Genomic DNA, 23807 nt, shown 5'->3' on the forward strand with positions numbered 1-23807 from the left:
ATGTTGGAGAAAAAAAGAAGAAAAAAAGTTGGTACTATTATTTCTAAATACAAAAAATAATCCCACGTTAATTAAAATGCAAAGTAAAGCCTATTTAATAGAAATATTATTTGTTACAACATTACGCCCCCCCGATCCCCCCGCACCTAAAATCTTGCCTAGGGCGCCAGATTGGTTAGGGCCAGGCCTGGTTTTATCGTTCATAGTTGATATTAATAATCCCACATTATTTATTTTCAAATTTGATTGATTGATTGATTGAAAAGTTTATTGACATGTTAAAGAATTGAATCCATGTAATGCTTTAAAAAGGCATATGGATAGCACACAAAGCCAAAAAGCTTGTTTCCATAGTGGTCCATTACATATTCATCCCATTTGATACATTCAATAATAAATATATATAACCTGTAACATGTATATAAAAAAATCACGTTAAAAAAACCGGAAAAATTATGTACAGGTGATTTGAAAAACAATATATACAAAGTATGTTTTTTTATTAAGCTAAAACATTGTAGAATTCCATTCAGTTTTTGAGGTGGTCTGTCATAATAGCATTCTACCAGTCATATTGTGTTTGTATTTTGTGTTTAGCTTTTACACTTTTCTACAGTGTTTTAGGAATTCCTTTCATTAAAGCTGAACAACGTACACATGTTTAAAGTATTCCTAAAACGAGGAACCCAGCACACATACAGCAGAATCTGTGACACTTATTACAGCTAAAATATTGTATCCAAAAACATTAGACACAGACAAACTCATAGTGCCATGTTAAAAATCAGAAATAAAAGAATAAGACTGTTGAATATTGTCACACAATCATCAGTCGGTCACTCCTCTGTTATGCAGAAACATGCTGCTGTTATCATGTCATATATATATATATATATATATATATATATATATATATATATATATATATATATATATATATATATATATATATATATATACATATATACAGTATATATATATATATATATATGTATATATATATATATATATATATAAATATATATACACACACCGTGTGTGTGTGTGTGTATACTGTATGTATGTAAATGTATATATATGTGTTAAGTCTGCCTCAAGCCATGGCAGACTGGCTAAATAACTGGATCAGACCAGCTTCCTCCCTCAGGCTCCCTCCACTTTATCTCAACTACAGCAAAGAAACCGTTGGCATGCTGAGTTGCCAGTGTTAAAACCTTCTGCATGGAGTCTTGGTGAAACACAGAGAAGATCCTCCAAAGGCTCTGCCCTGCTCACTGATGATGCTGCACACAGCAGCACAGCTCTTCTCATTCCCAAGACTGAGAACCTATCACCTGTCCAGGTGTACGGCACAGACATGAGCAGTTTGCCAGGTACATTATTTGCTGTTTAACTTCTTAGGGTCTTTGGTTATAATGTTAGAGTTTAAAAAACTCATCTAATTACATATTTTGTATTTAACAATATCAACATTTTAAACATGTACTTCTCATAAATGTTATTATATTGGGATGTATTCAGTTTGAATATTCAAGATGATTCCAAAATGCAATACACTGGAACCTTTTTAAATAACTAAATTGGTTATTGAATATGGTTCCTGAATCGAAATGTTATTATAGTAAAGTTTCCCATAAAAAACAATGTATACATGAATAATTGGTTCTAGCCTCAACAAAAGTCCCCATTTTATTTTAAAAAATGCACACTTTGAAGAATATATACTGCATATATATATATATATATATATATATATATATATATATATATATATATATATATATATATATATATATATATATATATATATATATACAGTTAGGTCCATAAATATTTGGACATTGACACAATTTTCAGTATTCCAGCTCTGTACTACACCACAATGGATATGAAATGAAACAATCAAGATGTGCTTTAAGTGCAGACTTTGAGCTTTAATTTGAGGGTATTTACATCCAAATCAGGTGAACGGTGTAGGAATTACAACACTTTTTATATGTGCCTTCCACTTTTTAAGGGACCAAAAGTAATTGGACAAACTAACATAATCATAAATCAAATTGTCACTTTTTAATACTTTGTTGCAAATCCTTTGCAGTCAATGACAGCCTGAAGTGTGGAACCCATAGACATCACCAGACGCTGAGTTTGGTCCCTGGTGATGCTCTGCCGGGCCTCTGTTGCAGCTGTCTTCAATTCCTGCTTGTTCTTTGGGCATTTCCCCTTCAGTTTTGTCTTCAGCAGGTGAAATTCATGCTCAATGGGATTCAGGTCAGGTGATTGACTTGGCCATTGCAGAACATTCCACTTCTTTGCCTTAAAAAACTATTTGGTTGCTTTCGCAGTATGCTTCGGGTCAGTGTCCATCTGCACTGTGAAGCACCGTCCAATGAGTTTTGAAGCATTTGGCTGAATATGAGCAGATAATATTGCTCCAAACACTTCAGAATTCATTCTGCTGCTTTTGTCAGCTGTCACATCATCAATAAATATAAGAGATCCAGTTCCACTGGCAGCCACGCATGCCACCACCACCACCATGCTTCACTGATGAGGTGCTATGCTTTGGATCTTGAGCAGTTCCTTCCCTTCTCCATACTCTTCTCTTTCCATCATTTTGGTACAAGTTGAAATTTGTCTCATCTGTCCATAAGATGTTGTTCCAGAACTGCACAGGCTCTTTTACATGTTTCTTGGCTAACTCTAATCTGGCCTTCCTGTTTTTGAGGCTCAACAATGGTTTACACCTTGTGATGAAACCTCTGTATTTTCTCTGGTGAAGTCTTCTCTTAATTGTTGACTTGGACACAGATACACCTACTTCCTGGAGAGTTTTATTCATCTGGCCAACTGTTGTGAAGGGCTTTTTCTTGACAAAGGAAGGGATTTGTCTGTCATCCACCTCACTTGTTTTCCGTGGTCTTCCAGGTCTTTTGGTGTTGCTGAGCTCAGCAGTGCGTTCTCTCTTTTTAAGAATGTACCAAACAGATGATTTGGCCACACCTCATGTTTTTGCTATCTCTGGTGGCTTTGTTTTGATTTTTCAGCCTAATGATGGCTTGTTTTACTGATAGTGACAGCTCTTTGGACTTCATATTGAGAGATGACTTCCCCACATTCCAAATGAATACACCACACTTGAAATGACACCTAGGCCTTTTATCTGCTCTTTGTAAATGGAATAAATGAAAAAAAAACAAGGGAATAACACACACCTGGCCATGGAACAGCTGAGTAGCCAATTGTCCAATTACTTTTGGTCCCTTAAAAAGTGGAAGGCACATATAAAATGTGTTGTAATTCCTACACGTTCACCTGATTTGGATGTAAATACCCTCAAATTAAAGCTCATATTTTGATTGTTTCATTTCAAATCCATTGTGGTGTTGTACAGAGCTGGAATACCAAAAATTGTGTCAATGTCCAAATATTTATGGACCTAACTGTATATATACTGTATATATACGTATGCATATGCATATTTGTATGCATATATATCTCAAACCAACATGTAAGCCAACAACAGGGCCGGCCCGTGGCATAGGCCGTATAGGCAAATGCTAAGGGCGCCGTCCATCAGGGGGCGCCACGCCAGTGCCACAAATGTTGGAGAAAAAAAAAAAAAAAAGTTGGTACTATTATTTTTAAATACAAAAAATAATCCCACGTTAATTAAAATGCAAAGTAAAGCATATTTAGTAGAAATATTATTTGTTACAACATTACGCCCCCCCACCCAGAGAGACGTGGCTCTTTGTGTGCGTGTGTGTGAGTGTGAGTGTGTGGAGGGAAGAGAGAGAGGAGGGAGGGGGGCGTGTCTGATCATGGCGGAGCTGCAGTCGAGTTTGTTAACATGGAGATATTTTCACTACTTTTCTTTTGTCGAGCACAAAGAAAATAACATTTTAGTTAAATGTAAATTGTGCTTTGGATCAAAGATCCCATCTACTGCCCAAAACAGCAATTCAAATGTGCTGAAACAAGCTACATAAGCAACATGCTTCGACTCCAATGCTACTTTCCCTCCTCCACCACCACCACTTAAGGATTAACTCTGCCTCTGCTCATCATGCAGCACTGAAGGTACACACTCTGTCAATCAATGTTCCCTGTAAGTGTTCATGTGTGTGAGCAAACGCAAAAAGTCCCTGAGCATTGAGTGGAGCCCATGTGAGCAACATCAGACGTGCACACTGTGGCTACACCAGCAGCACACCTGTCCCAAACTTGACTAAATAAAAACTTTAATCTCCATCCATCCATCCATTTTTTACCGCTTGTCCCTTTCGGGGTCGCTGGAGCCTATCCCAGCTGCATTCAGGCGGAAGGCGGGGTACACACCCAAGTCCCCACCCATCGCAGGGCCAACACAGATAGACAGACAACATTCTCTTATTATTATAATCAAATTACAGCAGTCATTTCCATTTCTAATATAAGTGTTTAGGCCCACTTACAATGACAATAACAACAATTATTGTTTTTCATGAACTGTGTACTTGTATTGTTTGTCTGGGTGGAGGTCCTGCTTTGGAAATAATTTGTACCCCTTTCAGACATTGCATTTAGTTCCCATTAAAACATTCACATGTTGCACAATGAGATGTAAGCAGGGGATCATGTGTACATTCCTGCAACTTAATATATTTTTATTAGTATTTATTTACTATACTAACAGCATTTAATGATTAATATTTATAAATTAAGATTCCTAATAAATGACACTAGAATAAGCACACATTTGATTGGTAAATCATAGTGTAACGACCTGGAATGACACTTTATGTGTGGTGTTGGAGTTGTCTGACTTTTTGTGTGGCTGTAAACGCATCACTGGCTAAGTGCCATATGTGCATGTGTTGGCGCAAGTGAGAAAGAGCGAGCGGCTGCTGTTGATATAACAAAGTTGCTTTTGGTCCGGTTTGTACTGCAGAAAATGACCACTTGTGCTAGATATCATTTTTTTACTAATGTTTTGGTGATGTGTTTATGGCCGACAATAAAGAGTTTTGCTCAGTAAAGTGATGGATGGAGTTCAAGTCCTCAAAGCGTCTCGACAGACATTACAATATTTGAACAATGATGACGAAAACTGTTTTCTCTGTCGTGTCCGTGTGTCGAAAATTGTTATGCACTTATTTTTTTATTTGATTTTGTGCGTGGCATAGATTTGCCGTGTGCAGAGGACGCTGGAGCAGTGCGCAATTGCACATGCGCGCACCTTAGAGGGAACGTTGCTGTCAATTCTCTTGTATACTCTTTCATTCTAGACTTCTAGAGCAGTGGTCCCCAACCACCGGGCCGCGGCCCGGTACCGGTACCGCGGCCGCACAACAAATAAAAATAAATAAATAAATAAATATATATATTTTTTAAATTAAATCAACATAAAAAACACAATATATACATTATATATCAATATAAATCAATACATTCTGCAGGGATACAGTCCGTAAGCACACATGATTGTATTTCTTTATGACAAAAAAAACAAAACCAAAAAAAAAAGTTTTTTTTTACAAGTACAAAAAGGTTGGGGACCACTGTTCTAGAGTGTTTGATTATCACATCACTCTAAATGTATAGACTATAAAGTTCACAAACATAAAGAGGGATGCTAGAGGGCCAGGCCAATCTTTCCTTATCTGTAAACTAAAACTGGGGAAATGTGTAGAGTGTCCTGGGCTTCAGACATGATTTTGTGTCAGAATTCCTTGAGGAAAAAATGCATGGTTAGGCTTTGTGTATGTAGTGTGTGCCTTTCTTGCTTTACAGCTAAGCTGTTATTATGCTGTTTGTTACTTATGTATGTTATGTTGCAGCTATTTAAAATAGTTTTGTCAATTTGTTCTGGCCAAAAACAAATTGGCCCTTTGAAACATATCTTTGTCTTTGTGTGTTGAATGTAGAGCACATTGCTTAGCAGAGTTCAGTGATGCAAATGCATGTCAAGTTGATCAACACATTGTATTATTCTCCAGTGCAGGGGTCACCAACGCGGTGCCCGCGGGCACCAGGTAGCCCGTAAGGACCAGATGAGTAGCCCGCCGGCCTGTTCTAAAAATAGCTCAAATAGCAGCACTTACCAGTGAGCTGCCTCTATTTTTTAAATTGTATTTATTTACTAGCAAGCTGGTCTCGCTTTGCTCGACATTTTTAATTCCAAAAGAGACAAAACTCAAATAGAATGTGAAAATCCAAGAAAATATTTTAAAGACTTGGTCTTCACTTGTTTAAATAAATTCATTAATTTTTTTACTTTGCTTCTTATAACTTTCAGAAAGACAATTTTAGAGAAAAAATACAACCTTAAAAATGATTTTAGGATTTTTAAACACATATACCTTTTTACCTTTTGAATTCCTTCCTCTTCTTTCCTGACAATTTAAATCAATGTTCAAGTAAATGTATTTTTTTTATTGTAAAGAATAATAAATACATTTTAATTTAATTCTTCATTTTAGCTTCTGTTTTTTCGATGAAGAATATTTGTGAAATATTTCTTCAAACTTATTATGATTAAAATTCCAAAAAAATATTCTGGCAAATCTAGAAAATCTGTAGAATCAAATTTAAATCCTATTTCAAGGTCTTTTGAATTTCTTTTAAAATTTTTGCTCTGGAAAATCTAGAAGAAATAATGATTTGTCTTTGTTAGAAATATAGCTTGGTCCAATTTGTTATATATTCTAACAAAGTGTAGATTAGATTTTAACCTATTTAAAACATGTCATCAAAATTTTTAAATTAATATTAATTAGGAAAAATTACTAATGATGTTCCATAAATTCTTTTTTTAAGTTTTTCTCTTCTTTTTTTCGGTTGAATTTTGAATTTTAAAGAGTCGAAATTGAAGATAAACTATGTTTCAAAATTTAATTGTCATTTTTTTCGTGTTTTCTCCTCTTTTAAACCGTTCGATTAAGTGTAAATATCATTAATTATTAATAATAACATAGAGTTAAAGGTAAATTGAGCAAATTGGCTATTTCTGGCAATTTATTGAAGTGTGTATCAAACTGGTAGCCCTTCGCATTAATCACTACCCAAGAAGTAGCTCTTGCTTTCTAAAAGGTTGGTGACCCCTGCTCCAGTGCAATAACAGTACTGAAATGAAGTCTAAAAGGGCATTAATGGGAGCTTTAAAAAAAAAAAGAAGTAACTAAATAGTTACTTTTCACAGTAACGCATTACTTTTTGGTGTAAGTAACTGAGTTAGTAACTGACTTACTTTTAAAATGAAGTAACTAGTAACTGTAACTAGTTACTGGTTTTCAGTAACTAACCCAACACTGGTGATAGTAACCTGGCTCTTTAGCATTAAGCTAATGTTACATGATTCGGCAATTGTACTCCCACGGTCCCACCTGTTGTAATGCAGTAGTTTTTCCAATAGATGGCACTGTTGTACTGTTTATCATTTTCATTCCACTTTGTATGCACTTGCTCTCTGTGTGTTTGCCAGTCAATAAAAATTCTGCCAAAGAACAGGTTATGGGCCCAGATCGTCGCTAAAAAGTTGTTGTGCACGGACTTTGTGTGAAGATAAACGGTATTGTGGGAACTCACAATGGAGGATAAGATGTTTATTGACAGACTGAGCGGACCAGAGAATTGGGCAACATGGAAGTTTCAGATGGAACACTTGCTAAAGGCTAAAGGACTATGAGGCATGCTAATGGAGACGGAGACGCTAGCCGCAGATGCTAATGCAGCAACACAGGTGGAATTCACAAGACGGAGAGAGAAAGCGTTCTCTATGTTAGTGCTAAATGTAAGTACACCCCAGTTGTACCTGATAACAAACTGTCAAACTCCCAAAGAGGCGTGGACCACGCTGAAAGCCCATTTTGAGAGGGATACTTTGGCTAATAAACTGTTTCTGAAGAAAATATATTTCAGATGTGAAATGAAGGAAGGAGAGGCTTTAACTGATCATTTAAAACCAATGAAGGAGCTAACTGATCAGCTATCGGCAATTGGATCTGTAATTGAGGAGGAAGACCAAATTGTAACACTGTTGGGTAGCTTGCCACCAAGTTATGCTACAATTGTCACTGCACTAGAAACAAAGATTGACAGCCTGACACTGAAGTTTGTTCAGCAAGCATTAATAAATGAAGAGCAAAAGCGAGTGAATGCTAATGATTCCAGTGGTGCTACGTCAGGTGGTGCATCCGCCATGTCATCACAATTTCGGGGAAGTGTGCAGGATAGCTCCAAGATAGTGGGAGTAGCAGACAAAAGCAAATGGAGATGTTACAAATGTGGTAGAGAAGGCCATATCAAGCGTGAATGTCCAACCTTGAAAAACAAACCAAAAAAGACATTTCACAAGGCTAAGCACATGATGTGTGAGGATGAAGAAGATTCCTCTGAAAGTGCCTTTGTGATCAGGGATGCAAACAGTGACAGACCACAACAGGCTGAGTGGTTAATTGATTCTGGAGCATCAAAACACATGACGTGTGATAAAGGCATTATTAAAGAATACCAGCAGTTCACGAAATCACAGTCTGTGAAACTGGGTGACGGCAGGGTGGTTGACGCCCTAGGAATTGGAAATGTCAACCTGAAAATGACTTTTAAATTAAGTGATGTAAAAAATGTCACAATGTATGATGTGCTGTATGTTCCAAAGCTGTCTGGGAATGTATTCTCAGTGGGAGCTGCTACCAAGAAAGGGAATACAGTGCAGTTCAGAAAGTCTCGTTGCTACATACGTGGAAAAAGTGGAACAATTCAAGGAATGGGAACACAAAGAGCTGATGGACTATATCAGCTGGATATTAAAGGAAGTGAAACTGTATGTCACAGTGCTTCTGTAGCGGCCAGCCTGTGGCACCAGCGCCTTGGTCACACTACCAAGCTTAAAGAACTCAAAGATCTGGTGAACGGAGTGAACTTTTCTGCAGATAAAGAGATTCCCTTCTGTGAAGGATGTGTGGAAGGCAAGTTGGCGAAAAAGCCATTCAAGTCGATTGGAGGAATTCGTTCCAAACGCAAGATGCAGCTGATTCACAGTGATGTCTGTGGTCCCATGCAGACTGAATCTATAGGTGGAGCAAAATATTTTGTGACTTTCATTGATGATTACACAAGATGCTGCAAGGTATACTTCTTGAAACAGAAAAATGAGGTGCTAAGCAAATTCAAGGAATTTGAGAGAACATTCTCAAATGAGTCTGGTCTAAGCGTCACAAGGCTGAGGACAGATAATGGTGGTGAGTACACATCAAAGGAGTTTCAAGAATATTTGAAGTCTCAAGGCATCCACCATGAAATGACTGTACCTCACTCACCACAACAAAATGGTGTTGCAGAAAGAAAAAACAGGACATTAGTTGAAGCAGCTAGAAGCATGCTGTCACATGCAAAGTTGCCAAAAACGTTCTGGCCAGAGGCTGTAGCCACCGCAGCTTACATACAGAACAGGCTGCCCACAGCGGTTCTGAAGGAAGAAACACCCTATGAGAAATGGTGTGGAAAGAAACCTGACATGAGTCACATGAAGGTGTTTGGCTGTATTGCTTATGCACATATCCCAGATGAAGAAAGAAGAAAACTGGACAAAAAGGCTGTAAAGCTTCGTTTTGTGGGATATGCAAACAATGCCAAGGGATATCGCCTGTATGATGAAGAGAAGAGAAGGATTCTAATCCGTCGTGATGTCATCTTCGATGAATCAAACTTCAGCTGGAAGCAGGAAATGAAAGTATTCTGTTCAGAGAATGAGATAACCATACAAACAGATGAGAATGAAACACAACATGATGAAGTCACAGTTGACAGCACTGTCAGAACAAGTGGAAGAATCAGAAAGGCTCCAAGGAGATTTGGATATGATGAGTTTGTTGATATGGTGACTGTTGATCATCATGCCAATATGTGTCGTGTGACAGAGCCAATCACACTAAAAGAAGCATTGGTGAGTCCTAATGCAAAAGAATGTCAGGAGGCGGCTGACTTGGAATATGAGTCACTGCTTGAAAATGAGACGTGGGACTTGGTGAATTTACCAAGAGAAAGAAAGGCAGTAGGATCGAGATGGGTGTTTAAAGTCAAGCATCATAGTGATGGAAGAGTGGAGAGATACAAGTGCAGGCTCGTTGCCAAGGGCTACTCACAGTTGTATGTTGCTGACTATGATGAAACATTTTCACCTGTGGTACGTTTCAGCTCTATTCGTACATTATTGTCCTTTGCCATTCAAAACAATTTACATGTACACCAGATGGATGTTGTAACTGCATTCCTTAATGGGCACTTGGAAGAAGAAATCTACATGGAGCAGCCATAGGGCTACATCAAACCAGGGCAGGAACACCTGGTATGCAAACTAAAAAAATCAATCTATGGACTGAAGCAGTCTCCTCGCTGTTGGAGCAAGGCTTTCACAGAGTTTATGATGGAAATTGGATTCAAGCAAAGCACATCAGACCCCTGTGTGTTCGTGAGATCAAGAAAAGAGCTTGAGATACTCGCAGTTTACGTCGATGATTTGATTGTGATAACAAAGTCAACTGAGAGCATGAACGAGCTCAAAGTGGCTCTCAAGGAGCGCTACAAGATGAAAGACATGGGAGAGCTGTCCTATATCCTGGGCATCTCTGTGATCCAAGATAAAGAGAAGAATCGTGTAATTCTTCATCAGAAGCATTACATCGAAGCCATACTTCAGAAATATGGAATGGATAATGCAAATCCTGTGGCAACTCCTGCTGATGCCAATGTCAAATTGAGAAAGAGTGATGGTGTCAGTAAGCAAGTGGACCAGCATACCTATCAGTCAATGGTGGGAAGTCTACTGTATGCTGAAATGGCCACACGACCAGACATAGCTCAAGCAGTGAGTGCTGTGTCAAAGTTCAACGCAAATCCAGATGCTGCACATCTGACCGCTGTGAAGAGGATACTTCGATACTTGAAAGGGACAGTGAACTTTGCTCTCAAATATGAGCAGTCAGACTCTGGAGCTTTGATTGGATTCTCAGATGCTGACTGGGCTGGAGATCAGGATGACCGACGCTCAACAACAGGCAACGTTTTTCTACTGAGTGGAGGAGCAGTGAGCTGGCTCAGCAAGAAACAAGCAACAGTTGCACTTTCAACAGCAGAAGCGGAGTACATCGCACTCAGTCAAGCCGCTCAAGAAGGAATCTGGCTAAAAAGATTACTGAGTGATCTCGGAGTGAAAACTATGTCCACAGTGATCCTGGAAGACAACCAAGGAGCCATCGCAATCGCGAAGAATCCTGTGAACCACTCCAGGACCAAAGACATAGACATTCGCTATCACTACATCCGTGAATGTGTGCAGAATGGACAAATAGAACTGCAATATTGTCCGACGGATATACTTACCAAACCACTGCCTAGACAGAAGTTTGAATATCTCAGAGGTGAGATTGGACTTTTCCCTATTTAGATAAAGTGGTTAGTTGTGCTTGACAGGTGTACGCCGAACGCTGCCTGATCAAAGCAAGTTAAAAAAGAAAAAAATGTGTGACAGAGTTTCAGTGAAATTATTGTAAACAAACTAAAAGAGTTCCTGTGAAAACAATGTAAAAAACAAAAATATTTTGTTGTTGTTGTTTGACATATTATTGTAAAGGAGAGCACGGCTCTATAATATTATTTAAAGGGACTTTGTCATTGAAAAAACTAAGTGGGAGTGTTGTAATGCAGTAGTTTTTCCAATAGATGGCACTGTTGTACTGTTTATCATTTTCATTCCACGTTGTATGCACTTGCTCTCTGTGTGTTTGCCAGTTAATAAAAACTCTGCCAAAGAACACCACCTTACATTCCTCAGAGACATTTGTATTAGATCTTTTAAGCAGGTGTTTTTTGTTTACATTGTTATTGCCTTCTGGTTAGCTAATGTTTGCCCTGCAGGTAATAGTCACTTTTCCACCCCTTTATATATTAGGTATAGTTGTAAGCCTAGTTGTTAAAGTGCACATCATTAATGTTAATTAAGCAATATCACATGAGAGGGAATGCTGTTTTTTAATTTGAGCACTGCTGTGATTCGGTTAAAGATAATCATAACATAACATTCTCATATAATATATTATACTGTTACTTTGCATTCTGCTATTCAGCATTTCACTGTAATGATGACAATAAATTGTTAGATATTCATTTTTTATTTTTTGTATTCATTTATTTATTCATATTTTTTTTTATCTTGTTAACTATTCTGATTGTTAATTTGCTTTCTTTAAGTAAAAAAAAAGGTCAAAGACAAAGCTATTCGGTTTCTTGTGAGTATATACACTTCACTGCCGATGTGGGGGGGCGCCACCTAAAATCTTGCCTAGGGCGCCAGATTGGTTAGGGCTGGGCCTGGCCAACAATCTCTTATTTGTTCAAACAACACAACAACAGCCAGCTTACTGCCAATGCCTGCACACACACACACACACACACACACACACACACACACACACACACACACACACACACACACACACACACACACACACACACACACACACACGCACACACACACGCACACACACACACACCACACACACACACACACACACACACACACACACACACACACACACACACACACACAAAAGTCCCTTTGCCTTTGGTGATCTCCAAAACGTTACCAACCATGTTGCTAGGATAAAAAGCAAACCAAGGAAAATCCTTTATACCTTGTGTTCCTGTATCGGTGAATAATTGTGGTATTTTTTTGAATAGTCGGGGAGTTTTGGAGTTGTTACAGGCAATCCTTTATTAGCTTATGTCCTGGTTGTGCCTTCTCCTCAGCTGTATTATACGTCATCACAGTTAAAAACTTGCTGCGGTAGAAACCCCTTCGCCGATAAAATCTAGAAGTGCTTGATAGAGCGTGAGCCTTTTTACAAATGATAGCCTCGGAAATGTTGTTACCTGCTAGCTGCTTCTCATTTACCCACACGAGCAAAAACTTTCCGACCTGGTCTTACTCTTTCTCTTTATCCTTGCAAAGATATTTACGGTAACCCCTTTGGTTAAGTCAGCAACCGTAGAAACATCCTTTTTTTAATGGTTGCAATTGTGGACTTGTTTCTTCCATATTTGCAAGCCAACCCGTGCGTCGCCATGTCGTCCTTGCAAAAATGGAAACAGGATGTGATTTAGGGGCCCTGCCTCTTCAAAAGTTTTGTGCCCGTATATACAGAAAGGAATATCATCAAAATGGTAGCCCCCATAAGGCTTCCAGGGGTACACAAAATTAATGAATGAATGAAGCGTTCGTACGTCGAGACATTGTTCTCACACAGAGGCATATTTAGCTTGATTTAAAAAAGGTTTGTAGACTGAAAAGGTCGCAACTAGAGGCGTTCATAAATCGAAGTTCCACTGTATAACTTTTGCATCTTAATTTCACCTTCTCTAAACATTGAAATGTATTCGTCCAACTGTTGAATGTTTCACCACAACTGATGTTCTCTAACAAGAAAGTGAACAGGTGTATGACCAATGAATGATCAATAAATATAAGAATAATTATTTAAACATAATTATCTTTACACCAAAGATGAACAATGGATCAATACAACTTCTCAAAGCCTTGAAACAGTAAGGCAAGTGACCACTGAAGTAAGATCAGCAGAGATACATACAAGCCAGAAGAGTCACTAAAACACGTACAACTGCAGTAGCATTGTAACTAATTTCTACAACATGTGATTGTTTATTTTCTTCTTGTAGGGTATTCGGGGCAAACATCATCCCCCATCCCTTTAGACAATGTCTCTCATCCAGAATGTCAACAGTCAAGCTTCCCTGTGTATGGAAAGCTAGACTCAAGTAAGGTAAGGACCAAATTTATGAACGTATCCCTTTTGCACTGGAAGAAATAGGCAAATGTTTTCACTTCCATATTTTCATTGAAAAATTCAATAAGTCATACCCAAAAGACTTTCAACATAAAACAAATAACTGTATCAAAGGTTTTCTATATAATGAATACCTTGAAGAATTCCAAAGCTGAGGACAAATACAATCTTGATGCTGGATTCCATGAAAGTATAAGAATTCAGAAGCATTGGTATGTCCAATCATTAAATTAATAAATTAATCAATTAAACATAAGACTGTCTGAGGGGACTAAAAGAAATACACCTAGTGTATAAGTCAGAGGTGACAGAAGTGATACAAATAATTACAGGCCAATTATTATACTCCCAGTGTTGTCAAAAAATATTTGAAAAATGGGTTGCAAAACAACTAATCGAACATCTCAATGATGTCCAAACCCCTTTACTCCCCATTACATTTGGATTTTGTGCAAATCATTCAACTGAATCAGCAATAACAATATATATTTTTAAATGTTACATGTATGTAAATCTGATAAAAATAAATAAATATGTAGGTACAGTTTTTTATTTATTTGAGAAAACCAATTGATTCTGTGGACAATAATGTAATTTTATCAAAATTATTATATTTAAATTTTTCCACAAATGCCACAAAATGGATGGAATAGTATTTATCAAACAGAACCCAATGCACTATCCTAAATAGGGTAAAACCTACTACTCAGTGGCCTAGTGGTTAGAGTTCAAACCCCGGCTGAGTCATACCAAAGACTATAAAAATGGGACCCATTACCTCCCTGTTTGGCACTCAGCGTCAAGGATTGGAATTGGGGGTTAAATCACCAAAAATGATCACTGCTCCCCTCACCTCCCAGGGGGTGAACAAGGGGATGGGTCAAATGCAAAGGACAAATTTCACCACACCTAGTGTGTGTGTGACAATCATTGGTACTTTAACTTAACTTAAATCATACTTTCAAGATTGTCCTGTAAGGGTACCACAATGATACATTTTGGGCCCCATTTTACTGTATATTCCTTGTATATTAACAATCTTCCTGATATTTTTAAAAGTGTAGACATACAGTTATACGCAGATTATGCAGTAATATTTACAAGTTCTAAAACTAATGAAGAAGCTGCTTAGATACTCTCATCTTACACTTGTTCAAGTCTGTCTAACGACGTCCTGCCTTCTAAACACACAGAAAACGGTTTGTATGTTTTTCTAAAAAAACAAAAAAAAACACATTACTCAGTTGGAAATAAACAACAAAAGGTGGTAAAGGAACTTAAATACAGAGGAGTAACATTAAATTGGACTCAGTCCTTTCTTTCAGAAAACATATCACAATGGTGTCCAAGACAAATATATATAACACACATCATTTTAATCAAATAAGAATGTCTTTAACTGATAAAGCTGCCATGATGTTTCTGCTTTGCATGATATTTCCTTACATAAATGATTGTATAACTAGCTGGTAGAACAAACCTGAAACCAATAGAATTACTCTACAAAAAAGCTTTGACAATTTTGGACAATAAATATTTTACTTACCATCTCTATAATATCCTTTACAAATACAATCAACTAAGCTTTGATCATAAAAAAAAAAAAAAAGAAAAAAAGAAAAAACGCCTGTCGCTCCAGCACCGCCGCGACCCCGAGAGGGACACGCGGTAGAAAATGGATGGATGGATGTCTAATATATACATGTCTACATGGATTAGTTCCGCCCCCACTAAATGATGACATTACTGTAAACTACCACAGGGAATCCTCCAGCTTTGAAATATTCAATTAAGGGACTGTTTTAAAAGTAACCAGATTTGTGATCACACAAATTAATAAACACAATGATAAAAGGTCATCTGTATTTTTTTACATCCTGACATTTTGTTTTGTTTATGTGCATTATTACATCATGACATTTTTTTTGGACTGTGTGTAAAGCAATACATATACACTTCTCTTTTCTATTGTATTTTTATTACATTTTCATTTTTTTAGCTTTCTTTTAATTATTAATGTTAATGAATCTGTGGTGATCGTGACCTTTCTCAGTTTTTTTTATTTGATGTTAATGTTATTTAATTTCATGTACGGTATGCACCAACCTGCCTGGGGATTTCAGGTGGAAATTATCCTTTTTAAAACCTGACATATTTTCATATTACATATGTTTATTAATATGTGCTTTTCCTATAAGAATAAATCCAAATAAATTATAAATGTCAAGAAAATGGGTGGATGAATATAATTAAACTGACTAGTTACTTTCCCAAAAAATAAATTACTTCATCATAAATAATAACAATGGATTGAATTTAAATACTGCCTTTTCCAGAGACCCAAAGCACTTGGCACTATTCATTCAGTCCACATTCACACAAAAAATGTTTTATTTGTGATTAGCCTTAATTAATTATGAGTTAACTATAGACAAAATGCGGTTTGACAGCCCTAATGATGATATAATGTAATAGTAAGTAGCATGTGGGGTTAAGAGACGTTAAATGAGATTAGAGTTAAACACACGCTGTCAGACATAATAAACAGTGTGTGTCAGTAAAGATGTTATTCCTAAAGCAAGTACATTTAGTACAAACCCCGTTTCCATATGTGTTGGGAAATTGTGTTAGATGTACGTTTGTAAATATAAACGGAATACAATGATTTGCAAATCCTTTTCAACCCATATTCAATTGAATGCACTACAAAGACAAGATATTTGATGTTCAAACTCATAAACTTTATTTTTTTTTGCAAATAATAATTAACTTAGAATTTCATGGCTGCAACACGTGCCAAAGTAGTTGGGAAAGGGCATGTTCACCACTGTGTTACATGGCCTTTCCTTTTAACAACACTCAGTAAACGTTTGGGAACTTCTCAGGTGGAATTCTTTCCCATTCTTGCTTGATGTACAGCTTAAGTTGCTCAACAGTCCGGGGGTCTCCATTGTGGTATTTTAGGCTTCATAATGCGCTACACATTTTCAATGGGAGACAGGTCTGGACTACAGGCAGGCCAGTCTAGTACCCGCACTCTTTTACTATGAAGCCACGTTGATGTAACAAGTGGCTTGGCATTGTCTTGCTGAAATAAGCAGGGGCGTCCATGGTAACGTTGCTTGGATGGCAACATATGTTGCTCCAAAACCTGTATGTACCTTTCAGCATTAATGGCGCCTTCACAGATGTGTAAGTTACCCATGTCTTGGGCACTGATACACCCCCATACCATCCCAGATGCTGGCTTTTCAACTTTGCGCCTATAACAATCCGGATGGTTCTTTTCCTCTTTGGTCCGGAGGACACAACGTCCACAGTTTCCAAAAACAATTTGGAATGTGGACTCGTCAGACCACAGAACACTTTTCCACTTTGTATCAGTCCATCTTAGATGAGCTCAGGCCCAGCGAAGCCGACGGCGTTTCTGGGTGTTGTTGATAAACGGTTTTCGCCTTGCATAGGAGAGTTTTAACTTGCACTTACAGATGTAGCGACCAGCTGTAGTTACTGACAGTGGGTTTCTGAAGTGTTCCTGAGCCCATGTGGTGATATCCTTTACACACTGATGTCGCTTGTTGATGCAGTACAGCCTGAGGGATGGAAGGTCTCGGGCTTAGCTGCTTACGTGCAGTGATTTCTCCAGATTCTCTGGACCCTTTGATGATATTACGGACCGTAGATGGTGAAATCCCTAAATTCCTTGCAATAGCTGGTTGAGAAAGCTTTTTCTTAAACTGTTCAACAATTTGCTCACACATTTGTTGACAAAGTGGTGACCCTCGCCCCATCCTTGTTTGTGAATGACTGAGCATTTCATGGAATCTACTTTTATACCCAATCATGGCACCCACCTGTTCCCAATTTGCCTGTTCACCTGTGGGATGTTCCAAATAAGTGTTTGATGAGCATTCCTCAACTTTATCCGTATTTATTGCCACCTTTCCCAACTTCTTTGTCACGTGTTGCTGTCATCAAATTCTAAAGTTAATGATTATTTGCAAAAAAAAAAAGTTTATCAGTTTGAACATCAAATATGTTGTCTTTCTTCGACTTCCTTTTTATTGTCATTCAAATTTGAATTTTACAGCACAGATAAGAACGAAATTTCGTTACATAAGCTCATGGTAGTGCAGGATAAAAAAAGCAATAAGGTGCATATATAAATAAATAAATATATATAAATAATATATAATATATATATAAAATAAATAAATATATATATAAATATATATAAATAAATAAATAGATTACTGTACAGATAAATATATTGCACTTTTTCACATGCGTCCACGTTTATGGATGTATGTTATATTGTCTTTTTTATTATAGCATATTCAACTGAATATGGGTTGAAAATGATTTGCAAATCATTGTATTCCGTTTATATTTACATCTAACACAATTTCCCAACTCATATAGAAATGGGGTTTGTACATTGTACATTACGGTATATGGAGTCGATGATTCAGGAGATGTTTTTGAGCATAACGTTTGTGTGACGCGCATGTTGTGTATTGTGCAGCAAACGAAGAGCAGGAGGATAACTCACATCTCAGCTGAGCAGAAGAGGCGTTTCAATATCAAACTGGGATTTGACACTCTACATAACCTTGTGACAACACTCAGCTCTCAGCCCAGCATAAAGGTGCTGAGAAAGGACACACAGATGGAAAAAAAAAAACTGTGTGCTATATTGTTTTAATGCAGCATCTTGTCTGTGGTTCAGTTCAGCAAAGCCACCACGCTGCAGAAGACTGCAAAGCACATCAGCAAAATGCAGCAGGAGAGATCTCTGTTGCAGGAGGAGGTGCGGCGACTTCAAGATGAGATCCAACATCTGAACTCTGCCATCAAGTAAGACTTAGCTTGGTTGGACTTCTGCATGTGGGTATGTGCTAGTCCATCAATACTGATAGATAACATTTAGCAGACCAGCAATAGATCCAATACAAGAGTTACTTCCAAAATCATACTTTTACAAAGATAATAATGCTCATATAGACGAGAGAGCTCTGAAAGTTTGTGTGTGTGTGTGTGTGTGTGTGTGTGTGTGTGTGTGTGTGTGTGTGTGTGTGTGTGTGTGTGTGTGTGTGTGTGTGTGTGTGCGCATGCACGGACGTAATTAACATGATCACTACAATGTCATGTTTTGCTAAACATTGTCATATGTATAGCATCAGTTTGGCATCCTAGTCCCATCATTCCATGCAGTGATTGCTGTGATAGCTGAGTGTTAATAAATACACCACAAAACGCACTCTTGATGTCAAAGCGCGTCATCAACACAAAATAATTATTACTCCCCCCTCAGCGGCGAAAGCAGGACAACAAATATCAAAAAATCATTGCGCTGCGCACAAGCACCAAAGAACAGCACCATCATGCCAGGAAAGCAGGAAGGACCACCAGACTTTTTTTGTTTGCTTCTTAAATTCAGCTTTAGACACTGATACTTTTTATCCGAAGAGAACAATGTATTGGACTAGGTTTTGTTGCACAGTTTCTTCGTGCTGGTATATGCTGACATGGGAACTTTGTGCACTTGAGGTGTTTTCTGAAAACCACTGGTTGGATTGTTTGTGTTTGATCTATGCTGGCTGTATTAGTTTATTTCAAACGCAATGTGCTTGGATGAATGATGAATAGTATTCAAACAACTTCAACTTTAAATACGAAAAGAGACAAAATGGAAATTCAGTTGGCAACTAAGACTAAAGTGTGCAGAAAGCAGGGATCGTCACCTGTGACAATTCCTGGCCATGCCAGGCGGACAACAGCAGCAGGTGGACGCTGCACCGTAAGAAGCTCTCCTGTATTTTATTAATACATTGAGTAATCAAACAAGAGTCAAAGTAGTTTGTATCCTTTGTGGTATGCTGGCATATTTAAATTTTAAATATATATAAAATATATAAATATACCTGTGTATATTATTTATCATGAAACTCTAATCTCAACAAGGCCCGCTAGCGCAAGCCACTGACAGAGAGCGAGCAGAAGAGAGACTTTGCGAAACTGCCATGCTGCCTTGAGATAAAGAATGGTGACATTTACCGCCACCCACAGGACACAGTAGAGCAGTGTTTCTTAACAATAGGCCGCAAGCTCACCCTAGAGCAGGGGTCCTCAAGTACAAATCTTGAAGGTCCACAAATGTTATTTTGAAACAGGCTGGGTCCGTTTATTATCGGTCAAACTTATATAGTACCAGGAGGTAGGTAGTAGTTGAACATTTTCTTAAAATTAACAAAAATAAAATAAATATCCAATAAAATACATGAAAGATTTTCTTTGAAACAAAAATAAATAAGAACTTAAATAAAATAAATATTTCAGTACGTCTGGTAGCTGTGGCATCAGAGTGGGATTTGATTTATTTTAGCTGTCATTTCCTCCTTTTCTTTGCCTTCAAACATGGCACCCATCACTTCAGTCAAGCATTATTTAATTATTTCTGCACCAGAGAATGGCTTCTTGTGTTTACCCAAAACCCATGCCACTCTGAGTGAGCACTCTGTTGCTATTTGTTGTTGTGTGATACATTTTACAAAAATATTGCTTGATGTTTCATATGACTTTTTCAGCCTCGTGATTTCTTTTTTTCTTAGCTCTGAATCATGAGGAAATGTCTCTTCAAATTTGCGGTGCTCTTTCAGATAGTGACGTTTCAGATTTTCACTTTTCACCAGAGCAACAGTACTGTAGCATATTAGACACATTGGTCTGGTACTTGCAGTAGGTAGGATGAAAACATATTCCTCTGTCCATTCTTCCTTGAAACGTCGGTTTTCCCTCTCCACCTTTTTTTTTACCAGCCTGAGCCAACTTGGAGCATGCCATTGTGATTTGATTCACATTCAGTGACTGACGAGTGAACAGTTAGCGAAGTAGCGATACGAGACAACTGTGTGCCTGCAGCGAAAGGTTCCATGCATGACGCATGATCGCTGTATATGACCCAGGTGCCTGGTAACAGCCTATCAGCGCGTCGTTGTGATAGAAATGACAACCCATACTCTGATTGGCTGATTCCGCAGCCAATCAGAGTGGCGTTCTCTCGCTTTCACTCCGTCTCTCGCTCTGAGAGACGGAGTGAGTGAGAAGTGTAAACGAAACGTGGAGATATTTGACTAAAAACAACAAAGAACGTTGACTTGCGCTAGCGATAACTCAAAGATAAATACAATTCTTATTTTTTATAATAATTATAAAAAAATAAAAAAAGTTTTTTTTTTTTTTAAATTTTTTTTTTTACTATAATTCGTGCTAGGTCCGGACGGACACGATGCTGGGTCCGGACATGGACCGTGGTCCGCCTGTTGAGGATCACTGCCCTAGGGGGCCGCCAAAAAATATATGTTTTTCAACTGTTTTCCGTATGGGCCGTAGCAACTCAGTTGTAACACAGTTTTCCACCATGTGTGGCAGTAATAACAATATCAAACAGACAGATAAAGTCTCCAGCTAAAGTCATAGAGAAGTTTCTTAAGTGCAAAAATTATAACTAAATTCTGAAACTGCATTTTTATTTGCACTTAAATGTTATTGACAGTTCAGTGAAGAACCATATTCATTATTAATTTGGTTTATTTATTTTAGCGCAACATAATTGTATGTGGTAGCATAGTGGCGGAGTGGTCAGCGCGCATGCCTCACAGCGAGAAGGTCCTGGATTCGATTCCCGTGCTTGAGGTCTTTATGTGTAGAGTTTGCCGTTCTCCAATACAATTAATATTAAGAGTAAGATCATTAATTCAGTGTTAAAACCTGAGTGAGCTCTGTGTTAACGTGTGTTGTTCTCCAATGAACACTTTACGACAGTTCTATGTTTCCCTTTACGGCTATTCATGCTGGAGGCGGGGCAGTGGGGGCTGCTGGGAGATGGCATGTAATGGAGGGAACTATGTTGACATGTCGGCTGCCTCGGTGTCTGAATAAAACTCAATATACTTAATATACGTTGTGTCTACTAAGTCTATATCAACATTGGTAGCAGAGGATGGTTTGAAGATGGCTGCGAACTACAGAGTACCGCCGAAGTTTGACGAAACCAGGCCGTATGAATGTTGGAAAAATGAAGTTAACATATGGGCACGAGTTACCGAACTCGACAAGAAGAAGCAGGCGCTTGCTGTGGCTTTGGGTCTGGAAGGACGAGCCAAGGATATCGCTATGGAGATACCAGCAGACGACTTGGACAAAGACACTGGTATGGCGACATTACTAGCAAAACTGGACGGTGTGTTTCAGCAAGAAGAAAAGGACCGCGCGTACGAAGCGTATTCCCAGTTTGATCGTTTAATGAAAGACAGTTCCGTTTCAATGGCAGACTACATAATTGACTTTGAGCAGCGATACAATCGAATTAAAAAGTACGACATGGCGCTTCCAGATGCTGTGTTAGCCTTCAAGTTGTTGGACACGGCCTGCCTCGATGAGAAAAACAGACAACTTGCACTAACGGCGTGCCCCGACCTAAAGTTTGCGTCCATGAAGTCGGCACTCAAGCGGATTTTTGGAGCGAAAACGGCGCCAGGTTTGTCGCACGGGATTCAACTAAACCAAGATGCAGCTTTCTTCACTGAACAACGACAACGACAAGGACAGGGAAGACGGAACACGTTTCAACAGAAGAGTGAAAGGACACCGTTGCCGGGCACCAACCCATTGGATAAGTTCGGTAAGCGTTCAAGATGTGCCGTTTGTCAAAGCACATTTCATTGGGCCAAGGACTGTCCTTACAAGAAGAACGAACAAGTAAGACTAACAGAAGACGAAAATGTAGAAGAAGTTAACATAACGTTGTTGACAAATGACCCTATGTCTGACGCTGAGATTTTCATAACTGAATCCCTGGGATCAGCCATCATAGACACGGCATGCACTCGTACAGTATGTGGGGAGAAATGGCTTGACAGTTATGTTAGTTGTCTCAGTCAAGAGCAGACAGACAAAATGATGAGGACAGAAAACACCAGTTCAAGACCATTTCGTTTTGGAGATGGCAACTTAGTATATTCCACCAGAAAAGTGAAACTACCTGCCAAAATAGGACAAACAAAATGTCACATTGAGACAGAAGTGGTCAACGCTGACATTCCACTGCTGCTGAGTAAGTCCTCACTGAAGAAGGCAGGAACTGTTTTAGATATGGAGAATGACAGAGCAGTGATGTTTAAACAGCAGATTCCTCTTGAGTTCACCAGCTCAGGACACTACTGTGTGGACATAAGAGACAAAAACAGCACAACACAGCAAATGAAAGATGACGTGATACTTGCAGCGACAGCTGAAGATGAAGTCCTGACAGTGACAGAAAACATGTCTTCAGCCGAAAAGCGCAAAATCCTTCTCAAGCTACACAAACAGTTTGGCCACGCATCTGCAGACAGGCTGCAGAGGCTAATTCAAAGCTCGGGTAATAAAGACAAGGACTGCCTCACTATTTTGCAACAAATAGTGCATGATTGTGACATATGTCAGAGATACAGCAAAGCGAAGCCGAGGCCAGCTGTTGGTCTGCCTCTAGCTACAGAATATAATGAGACGGTGGCGGTGGACCTGCATGAGTTGGAGCCAGGAGTGTGGTATCTACATGTGATCGACCAATTCACCCGGTTCAGTGCAGGAAGCATTGTGAAGACAAAGAAGGCCTCTGAAATGGTCAACGCCCTCATCCACACATGGATAAGTGTTCACGGCCCTCCTCGTATTTTGTACAGCGACAACGGTGGAGAGTTCAATAATGAAGAGTTTCGTGACATGGCCGAAAACTTCAACATCGAGACGAGGACAACAGCAGGATACAGTCCCTGGAGCAACGGGCTGTTGGAGAGACACAATCAGACTCTCACCGACATCCTACTGAAGGTGAGACGGGAAAATGGATGTGACTGGCACACTGCCCTAGACTGGGCTCTTATGGCTAAGAACTGTATGCACAGTGTTCATGGTTATAGC

General features: G+C 38.5%; 1 protein-coding gene across 5 annotated transcripts in view; it reads left to right on the forward strand.

Annotated features, from left to right (window-relative positions):
* The window catches only part of LOC133650827 (carbohydrate-responsive element-binding protein), a 92334-nt gene that overhangs the window by 45693 nt on the left and 22834 nt on the right, over positions 1 to 23807 (forward strand). For all 5 annotated transcript variants that reach the window (XR_009826317.1, XM_062048504.1, XM_062048502.1 and 2 more), the window contains 4 exons: positions 1175 to 1373; positions 13717 to 13820; positions 18370 to 18492; positions 18574 to 18701. Coding sequence is in view for 4 of the 5 variants with exons in the window: in XM_062048504.1 (XP_061904488.1) it covers positions 1175 to 1373; positions 13717 to 13820; positions 18370 to 18492; positions 18574 to 18701 (554 nt within the window). In the remaining variant the exon portion in view is untranslated. The remainder of the gene's footprint in view (positions 1 to 1174; positions 1374 to 13716; positions 13821 to 18369; positions 18493 to 18573; positions 18702 to 23807) is intronic.

This window comes from Entelurus aequoreus, linkage group LG05 (assembly GCF_033978785.1).
Source record: "Entelurus aequoreus isolate RoL-2023_Sb linkage group LG05, RoL_Eaeq_v1.1, whole genome shotgun sequence".
Taxonomy (NCBI): domain Eukaryota; kingdom Metazoa; phylum Chordata; class Actinopteri; order Syngnathiformes; family Syngnathidae; genus Entelurus; species Entelurus aequoreus.